At 42.4% G+C, this 10,482-nt stretch overlaps 1 protein-coding gene across 1 annotated transcript in view; it reads left to right on the top strand.

Moving 5' to 3' along the window:
* The window catches only part of GHR (growth hormone receptor), a 108,490-nt gene that overhangs the window by 78,215 nt on the left and 19,793 nt on the right, over positions 1-10,482 (top strand). The window contains exons 3-4 of the mRNA XM_018562304.1: positions 1,673-1,687; positions 8,600-8,757. Coding sequence (XP_018417806.1) covers positions 1,673-1,687; positions 8,600-8,757 — 173 coding nt within the window. The remainder of the gene's footprint in view (positions 1-1,672; positions 1,688-8,599; positions 8,758-10,482) is intronic.

Here is a 10,482-nt window from a genome sequence, read left to right as displayed (position 1 = left end):
GATAAGAGAAAGAATAAAATATGAATATAACATTTTTTTTTAAATTTACATTGGCAGAAAATAGAATATAAGTATATAAAAATTAAAATTAAAATCCAAATGCAAATACAGCTTAATAAATAAATACCAACTATATAAGTGTATTGGTGTGTAAAGTGTAAAGTGTGCGATTGCAAACAGCAGCAGTACGGGGTGAGTGAAATAAAGTGATGACCAGCAGTGTATTGTCCATTCTTTAAAGTGCAGATGTGCAGTAAGTGTAAAAAAACCTTAGTCTGGTCAGTAGAGTGTATGTCTATGTGGAGATCTGGTTGAGAGATCGTATAGCCTGCGGGAAGAAGTTTTTCCTCAGTCTCTCTGTGTTGGCCTTCAGGGAGCGGAAGCGCTTCCCTGACCTCAACAGAGAGAAAAGTCCATTGTTGTGATGGCTGAGGTCCTTCACGATCTTCCTGGCCTTGGTCCAGCACCGCTTGTTGTAGATTGAGTTCAGGTCAGGGAGCTTGGTACGGATGATGCTCTCAGCTGATCGCACCACCCTCTGAAGAGCTCGTCTGTCTTGCATGGTGCTGTTCCCAAACCAGGTTGTGGTGTTTCCCGTCAGAATGCTCTCTATGGTGCAGGAGTAGAAGTTCCTAAGCACCTCAGCGGGCAGTCTAAAGTCTCTCAAGCGTCTGAGGTGGAAGAGACGCGGCCGAGCCTTTTTCACCACGGTGTTGATGTGATAGGACCATGACAGGTCCTGCGTGATGTGGACACCGAGGTATCTGAAGCTGTCCACTCTCTCCACTGGGCTCTCGTTGATCATGGGGGTCTGGTCGTTCCTCTCCTGCTTTTTGCTGAAGTCCACTATCAACTCCTTTGTCTTGCTGACGTTAAGGAGGAGGTTGTTCCTCTGACACCAGTTCTCCAGATTCCTAATCTCCTCCAAGTAGGCCATCTCATTGTTGCCGGTGTCGTCAGCAAACTTGATGATGGTGGTGGAGTTGGTAGTGGCCATACAGTCATATGTGTACCGTGAGTACAGCAGGGGGCTCAGAACACAACCCTGAGGAGCTCCAGTGCTGATGGTGAGGGAGGCTGAGACATGTCTGCCTGTGGTCTGCCAGTTAGGAAGTTGGAGATCCACTGACACATAGATGGGCTGAGTCCCAGGTGTTTCAGCTTGGTGGTGAGTGTGGAGGGAATTATAGTGTTGAACGCTGAACTGTAGTCAACAAACAGCATTCTGACATAATTGCCCTTTCTAGTGTCCAGGTGAGTGAGTGAGTGATGTGTGAAGGAGATGAGTAATGGCCTCATCTGTTGAGCGGTTTGGCCGATAAGCAAACTGTAGTGGATCTAGTGTGTCTGGTAGTGAAGAGATGATGAAGTCTCTGACCAGTCTCTCAAAGCACTTCATCACTACTGAGGTCAGGGCTACAGGGCGGTAGTCATTGAGGGAAGCAGGATGGGTTTTCTTCGGCACAGGAACAATGATATACTGTTTGTTTGTTTTTTCATTTTGAATATGCATGCAATGGTTATATCCATTGTTAGTTTTGTATTACTGTTTGTTTGGAGGATTTCCCCTCACTTCCTGTCTAGGTGAGATCATGGGCGTTGCTTTGTGCTAAATTTCCTTTGCCCCTTGTTTGGAGAGCATCATCCACTGTCAGCAGTAGCTCCATAGTAGATTCACCAAACAAATGTATGCAGAATGAGCCCCAAGGACAGGAAGTTTAGCACTAACAAATGAACTGAGTGTCACCAAGAGAGGAAAGGAGGAAGAATCTACTCAACAAGCCTATAGACCGCAAGTAAAGCATGCCAATGCATTGAATTATTGAAGCTGTGGTTAGAAAACCCAAATATAATGTGTACCAGCATTTAAGATGCAAATATCTACAGTTAAAACTTGAGAAATGTATGTGACTAACTGGTAAAATATCAATTAGATATTACAATAGGTTTGTTTCGGGCATTATTCTCCTACCCCCCCCAATAATATATAGATATATAGATTAATTCTCACGTTCAGACCCAGATTTTCGGCTGACAGTCCAGTCTTTAAACACTTTAACAACAGCTGCTCTTGAATAATTAACGAATTCTGCTGTTTTGCTGATACTCGCTCCATGGCTCCGAGCGCCAACAATCATCCCATGTTCAAAGGCTGTTAAATCGCGTTGTTTACCCACATCTTCAGAAAAAAATCACCTCTACCGTTGTGGTAAACAACCTGCTTCCCTATTTATAATGGTCTGGCCCTCTAGCAACTTCAGCGCAAAATTTTAGTTTATACTATATGAACAAAAACTGACTGTTGTATGCACCTATAGTAGTATAATATGGTTTGTTCCAAACCCTGTAACTGCCATTTGTGCTGGTCACATTGGTCCTTAAAGGAGAACTATGAGGTGAGTGCTTTTCACTCTCCTCATAGTTCTAGCCGACCTGTGACAGTGAGACTGTCACAGGTTGGCTCAGTAGATCGGGAGGTGAGCGAACACATACCGGCGTTCGCTCACCTCTCGATCCTGTCACAGCTCTCTGCCTTGAAAGGGGAGGGGCTGGATTCCCCCCTCCCCGCTCCGGCACCAGCACTGACTGGCAGATCGGAAGGGGGAGGGGGCGGGTACAGCTGGCTCTGCCTCTAGATAGGCAGAGCCAGCTGTCACTCACGCAGCTGGGCGGATCCAGACATAATTGTCGGGATCCGCTTCAGCTGCGGCGTCTCAGTATACCCCAAGCAGTAGCTTGCGGTATACTGTGGCATCTCAGTATACCGTGAGCTGTAGTTTGTGGTATACTGAGCTTAGGGTGACAGGAGGACGCTAGTTTGTGTCCTTCCGTTACCCTAAGGAGAACTATGGGGAAAAGCCTCAACCCCATAGTTCTCCATTAAAGGAAATACCCAGATAGCAAGGATAACTTGCCACAAACTTGTGGCAGGGTTAAATTGTAATTTTTTATATAACTAGCTGCACACATTCCCTGGCAAGTTGTAGACTTGCAAAACACTTGCAGCACAAGTTCTAGTTGACACTTTTTGAATTTGTAGCAACTTTGCTTGGCAAGTCTACAGCAAGAGTCCTGCAGGTATTAGCAAGAGCTCTGCAAGTGTACAGCACTTTTGCAAAGCACGTTGATCTGGAGACTTGCAATGCAGACTTGCTGTAATTGTGCAACAAAATTGTGAAGCTTCTAACAATAGTTTAGCAAGTCATTTTCAAACTTGCAGCTCAATTGCTTGCTATCTGGGTAGTGGCAGGAACATTGGGTTCTACAACTACTGTACGTTACAGGAGGGACTGCCATTGTCCATGGTTCCACTTTAAGCACTTCTGATTTTTCATACACATTGGGTGAGTGACTCGGGAAGTACTGAGCTCAAAGCAAGGCTCCAGTTTTTTTTTAATTCAAGCATGGCCTATTTTATCATGTATACATAGCACATCAACAAGAACAACGTTACCCAAAGTGTGGAGAGAAAAACACATGGGGGTTCACTATAGTAAGAGTTGGCTTTGGCAGGAACTAAAGGGAGCTGCTGATATAAACCATAGAACATCAGCGTCTACTTTCATGGGTTTCAGACTAGCTGGTCCACAGACCTGTCATCTGAGGCTGAACCTTAACTGCCATCCCTAGATGGCGGTAATAAGCCTGAGTTTTATCAGTAAGCTCTTTCTCTTATTTCTCTTGCAACGTTGCAGTAGTCGGATAAGGCCCCAGATTCTGCATCACCATACAGTTTTAGTACTCTGTACAGGAGCATGAGGAAAGGAACAAACATGAATCCCTTTGGGACAATTTCTGACTGAAACTGTGCTGTGACAGCCATGATTGGTTTATGTCGTAGGCATTAATTGGGCTGATGGTTATGATTCTTGATGAGCAGTTTGTATATCTGACATTCGTTTTTTTTTTTGTTTTTTTTTAGAACAACCTACTTCTAGCTCGCAAAAACAGGCAGAGAGTACTGGAAGACCATGGCAGAATAGCATGACAAAGACATGTAATTGTGGTATTATATTTTATACTTTGTTATTATATTTAACGTTTTTATGTTTGAATATCACTTGCTATTTGTTTCTTCAGCCTTTTGTTTTTGATGAAGATAAATGAGATATATCATGATACTTCCCAGATTTCCCAAATTTAATGAGACTTCTAGGATTTCTTTAAATTGGAATAGAGGTCGAGCTTAAGTAAAGTGTGGTATCATCTGGATGTAGTCACATTTAGGTAGGGTAGGTAGGGATCAGGCAATCCGTTTCAGGATTTTTTTTACTTGCGTGTCAGGTGCTTCCATGTACAGGTCTTGCGTTCCTCAGCATTTTGCTGGGCCAGATTGGTAGAGACATTCAGAAAAATGGCAGCAGCATAAACATAGACACATGCGGCAAACCACATGTATTTCAGCCTGAACCAACACTGTGCTAATGTTTATAGAGCAATTCTGCTCAACATGGTGTTTCTGCATTACACTCTATGCGTACCACATTGATGCTTGGGTAAACAGGGCCTTAACATTTTATGTAAAACCACAACTATGTTTTGCAGTTTTTAATAAAGTTGGAAAAAGATACAAATCTGTGAAGTTAGGGAAAATCTCCTCTTAATGAGTTGTCACCAGAACAGGTGTCCGCATTGGAAGATTTCCTGTCACCTGCTCTCCTGTTGACAACTGGATTCTCCATCACTGGTCACCAGTACAGATAGATAGGGTACATTGTACCCAGCCGGGACACCGGAATAAAACTTGAAGGCTTTAGATACACTTTAAATTTTGAGATCTTTTATGTTAAGTAGGTTAGACAGAAAATATCTAAATAGTTAAAGAGCAGCTTAAAAAGAAAACAAACAAAAAAAACACAACAACTTACAAAGAGAATTTAAGGTAATGACCATCGTAGAATTGGCTTGCTTGCCATCCGGGATAAGTTGACTAGCTAATGAATGGAACCATCTGACTGTTCATGTGTAATGCATACTCGTGGCTTAGCAGCATATGATTGTAATGTTTTTAAAATAAAAACGCAAACATTATTTTTATTAACACTTCTAATGGTGGCTTGTAGATCCTCCTGAGTGGCCAAGAATTACAGAGTGCCGATCATTCCAGCTGGAAACCTTTACCTGCCACTGGACCTATGGGGAATTTCATAACTTAACCGGCTTGTTAAAGCTGCAATATATAAAACCGTAAAGTATCTCTTTTATGCTCTTCTATGTATGAAAGTATTGCACAAGATTGCGCAACGTTACTGTGAAATGATTAAAGACATACTTGATTGTTGTTTTGTAACATTATAGTATGTATGCAGTAATCTGAGCTTTTAATTTAAACGTTCACATTTCTATGACAATCTCAATCAATGTATTTCCTCTTAGAACATATTTAGGAAGACTGCTGTATTAATAAATGCTGACATTTCATGAATACTACCTACTAACATCACACTCAAAACCATAAAGCTTGTCACCTAACATAAATAACATAAATAAATACAAGCTAACACTGACAGACTTCTTAGAAGGCAAAGAGGGTCATGAACATTAGAGTGTGGCTCTATGTTAACCTGTAAGCTTGGCAAAGTAGTGTCACTGGGGAAGGGACAGTTCAGTAGGTGCTGGTGTAAGGGGGACAGTCGTGATTATGTCAGGTTATTGTATCCCACACAGGCACAGCACCAACAAATAGACATGGAATTATAAACCGATCACATCACTGTCATCTGATATCTATGGGCACCCTAAGTGACAAGGATTCTCAGAGTCATGCCATAGTCCTACATCTGAAACCTTTGCTGCCAAACCAATGTCATCTGCTTTGCTGGAAGTCAGGAAGATCCTTTCCATTAAGTGATTAGCAAGAACCCTGGTCCTAGTAGAGTAGATGGGTCTTGGTACCAGCTAGATGTCATTAATAACTGCTGTAGTTTACCAAGAACACCTCTTGCTTTGTAAATTGTTCCATCAAAAGACAGGCAGATTGAAACTCTGAACAGGCACCAGTTCCTATAAGCATAGACATGTTGTGATTGGTGAGGGTGCTCTCCGCACACCTTTCAGCAGTCCCGGCCAGTAGAGATGAGGTGCTTGCAGTAACTCCCACGGATGGCACCGTGTAATGCACAAAGTAGAAAGAGTAGGTTACCAGCACTCAGATTGATTTAAATAAGTCCTTTTTTATTGGACATACGTGTCACAATAGTCAAACAGCTGTTTGACTATTGTGACACGTATGTCCAATAAAAAAGGACTTATTTAAATCAATCTGAGTGCTGGTAACCTACTCTTTCTTCTATAAGCATAGACATGACACTGTTCTAAGCTGTTAAAGTTAACTCAGTTTTCCATAATTCACATTTACTATTGCCAGGTTAAATTAGGTTTTCAAAAGGCGGGGCCCTGTCTAGTCATTTTCTGTTGTCACTTTCTAAGAATCGCTGTCCCTTCATGTCGCTTGCAGTGGGCTATTAATCTGAGTCAGAGGACTTTTGCTCACATTATAACTGCTTCTCTCTCCATGTCATTTGAAATTTCAAAAGCAGCTTAGAGCAGTTGATGTTTTGGAGCTTATTCAAGCTACTTCTTCAGTTCTGACGAGTGTCACATCAGCATTTATATATCCTCACAGGTAGCACAGACACCTTAATCCAGTTCTCATGGGAAGGCAAATGTTAATTGTCCAAGAACAGAATGGGAGGTGTGAAAGTTGTCGGACCACCCTGTTCTACTACATTATCCCATCATTGGTGTCAAGAAGTCTGTGGTGTAAAAAAAAAAGCAAACAAACAAATGGCCCAGCATAGGAGGGAAAATTCTACAAGTTAATACAGTTTTTCTACACATAAAAAAGAGACATAGGGGTCTATTCACAAAGCCGCTAAATAATCTAGCCGTAGCTTCAGCTGATGCTTGGGCTAGCTTCGGCCCCAGGACCCCATCGGTTATTCACTATAGCCCGTACAGATCCCGAGGTTGTCACCGGCGCCGTCAGTCATAAAAAAATAAACAGCATTGGAATGCATAGCTACATTCCTATTGGCTATTTCACTTTGCAATAGCAAATTAGCTATTGCACCCGCCCACTGCTGCTGTCAATCAGCAGAGGGGACCTGAAGTTTTCCATCAGGTCCCCTTCTAGTGATTGATCGCAGCAGAGGGCGGGTGCAATAGCCAGCTTGCTATTGGATATTGCAAATTGAAATAGCCAATAGGAATCTAGCTATGCATTCCTATGCTGACTTTTTTTTATTTTTTATTCTGACGGCAGCAGCTTTCAGAATACTAAAAAACAACTTGCAGATAGCAAAGAACCTATTGCTTCATCTGCTATCTGCCATCATTTCAATTGTTTTCTATTTTTTTACCTTCTTTTTTTAACTGTTTTTCTATTCTGCTCAGGACCACTGAGGTGCAGAGCAGAACAGCCGCTAGGCGGCATTTGGCTATTCACTCACTGCTGTTCGGCATCTATGAGAATAGGCCGGACAGCAGCAGTAGCCTGCCAGAGGTTCGGCTCAGCCGATCCAGATGTTGGATGGGCTGAGTCGAACTTCTTCTGCACTTCGGGTCGGGCGAACATGCTGAGCATGTTCGGCCGACCTGAAGCCACCAGATGTACACTTCACTTCGGGTCGGTTATTCACTCGGCTGCCTACGGCAGTTTTGTGAATAGACCCCATCGTTTTTGAGGACAGTAAGGTACACATTTTCAACAGGAAGGACATCTGGTTCACAAAAGGCGTAACAAAGGTCATCTACATCAAACTGGTCCTACCATCCCTAAACAGAGGTTTGGGGTCTATGAGACCATCTGTCTTGAACATATAATGCCATTTTGACATATCAACCCTGGCAATATGACAAAATTCAAAATTTCAGCCACATATATTGAAGGTTTAACACCTATGCAGACATTTTTGACACCAAGGATAGGATTATGTAACTAAAACAAGTTGGTTCCACAACTTTTCATCCTGTTCTTGGACAATCAACATCTGCCTTTCAGTGATGATTGGATTAGGGTGTCTGTGCTGTAGTACCTGTGTGGATATAAATGCTGGGATATTTTCCTGTCACATCAGAACTAAAAAAGTGGCTTGGATAAGCTACAAAACATCTTCAGCATTACAAAACAAATTGAATGTCATTAATTACTACTAGTTACCCCAACTTGAAGCAGGGCCTTGAGGTGGTCAAATTCAAGTCGTAAGTCAGAGGTCATTTGCAAGTCAAATGCATCTGTCGGTGAACGGTGAATGATCTCAGAAGCGTCTCATACTGATCTCAAATTCAAGCAGATTACATCTAAATGCAAGTTGAGAATCATTGACCTGCAAGCTGAGAATTATACCCGGAGCACAAGGGCACAAATACCAAGAAGGATGGCCTGAAAAATAAAAACCTAGGACAGGAGAGCTGTATCTGCTATGTGAATTTCCCTGTTGACCCTTTATAGTTGATAAAAGTATTGCTTCAATTAGTAGAGTTTACTCAAAGGGGTTATATTTTAAAGGGGCCTTAACCCTCCAAAAAGATAAAAATTGTCTCCATTTATGTTTGATTTTCTGTAAAATAACTTATTATGTATCTTCTCTCTTCTCAGAGGCCTGAATTGGACTGATTGCCCAGACACAGTGTCTGCAGGTGAAAATGGATGTTATTTCAGTAAGAACTACACATCAATTTGGGTGCCTTATCATGTCCGCCTTGTCAGTGACGATGTCACTTATCATGAATACACCTTCACCATTGATGAAATTGGTAAGTAGTTGTTTTCCTATAAACTGAACATAATTGAACATAAACATACAGTTTATGAACAGACATAAACTTGAGGCACCTAGAGGTGCCTTTTTGTACCTTGAGCTGCGTTCCATGGTGGCTGAAGTGCTCAGGGTGTTCTTTTGTGTAAATTGTAATTTCAGCTTCAAAGTCCTGTCCCTCCTACTCTCCCTCCCAACCCTTACCTTAACTATGATGGATAGACTCGGGTACAAATATTATGTGTGGTGTCTTGAAGCTTAGCTAAACCTTTGTGCAGATATCTCCTAGATACCTTCATCCAATGTCTGCTCTCAGTTTATAGACGTCATATTTACTGCAGTTACATTTTCAGTGGAAGAAGCAATCCAGAATCCACCAAAAGTAGAGAACATGTTCTGGATCATTCTGTAAGAATGTCTAAATATATTGTACTTAAAATGTGTGTACCTGCTCACATCTGCCTAAGTTTTAAATATAAACTTACAGGGTTATTCACAAAAGGGTGAAGAGTTTGGAGAAGGCAGGAGAAGTGACCAATCTAGGACAACATAGCTGAACTGGAAAGTGAGCTGAATTGGAGAATTTTTACAAATCAGCTATTTTGGCCTAGATTGTTCACTTCTCTGGCCTTCTCCAAACTCTTCACCCTTTAGTGAATAACCCTGTTAAAGTGTCACTTATAGCAGCTCATTCCTTAAAGTGTTGCCCTGCTGAACTTGACAATCACAACAACTAGTTGCCAACCATTGTCAGACTGCTGAAAGTAATGATTTTTTTTTGAACTATAGCAACTCCAGCATCCTTGCCCAATGGTTTTCTTCTTTCTTCTTTCTGTTTTTGCTGCAGAACATATACATGCTTTTTGCACAGCACCATCTAGTGGCTGCAGGGGAAAAGCATAGCCTGTTCACTTTGAAAGGAATGCATGTTTGGTATGCCGTCTAAAAATATCAACTCACACACAATATACACCATACCAAGAAGCATTGTTTTAATATTATCTTTTTAAATGGTCTGGTCACAACCATGCTAAAGTTATTGTGGACAGACACCCACGTTAGCACCACTGATGTAAAAGCAACAAAAGTGTTCAAGGAAAACAAATCCTCACATGCATGCTCACATACATGTCACCACACATGCTACAAATCATAGGTGCATTGGAACCCTTTGCATTCCCACCTGATCACAAACTGCTTTCTTCAAATGCAATCCTGTTCTAGTTTGTTGCGTATACAGGCAGTGCCCGACTTACGAACAACCCGTACTTACGAGCCGAGGTCAGATTCTCCCTCCCCGCCCCCAGATTAATGCCGCTCCCGAGTCCCGCTCCTTGCCTCTGCCACCTGCAGCTCCCGCAGTGTAGGGACACAACTACATACAGCTGTCACTCTGTGCCACAGACTTTCCTGCAGTTCATTGTAAAAAAACTTTGTGCAATGAACTGCAGTAAAGTCGGTGACATTGAGTGACAGCTGTATGTACCAGCGCCGGCAGCTGTGCGGGGATCCGATGCACACAGGCGACTGTGCAACTGCCTGTCAATTAGGAGAACTGTTAGCATAACGGAGCCAATACGAGACTCTGCAGGCACCACCAGGCAGCCACATCCTGCTGTTTGGGTCATCGTGTGGACCCTCCCCTGTGGTCCCTCCACTCCACTGGCCATCAAGGATGCAGGAGAAGAGGTGCTGCAGCCCGCATGTGTTAGGTGAGGTTGGG

Source organism: Nanorana parkeri, unplaced genomic scaffold (assembly GCF_000935625.1).
Source record: "Nanorana parkeri isolate BGI_ZX_2015 unplaced genomic scaffold, ASM93562v1 scaffold571, whole genome shotgun sequence".
NCBI lineage: Eukaryota > Metazoa > Chordata > Amphibia > Anura > Dicroglossidae > Nanorana > Nanorana parkeri.
The sequence above is the reverse complement of the archived record's forward strand: the minus strand, read 5'-3'. Positions and strand labels throughout refer to the sequence as shown.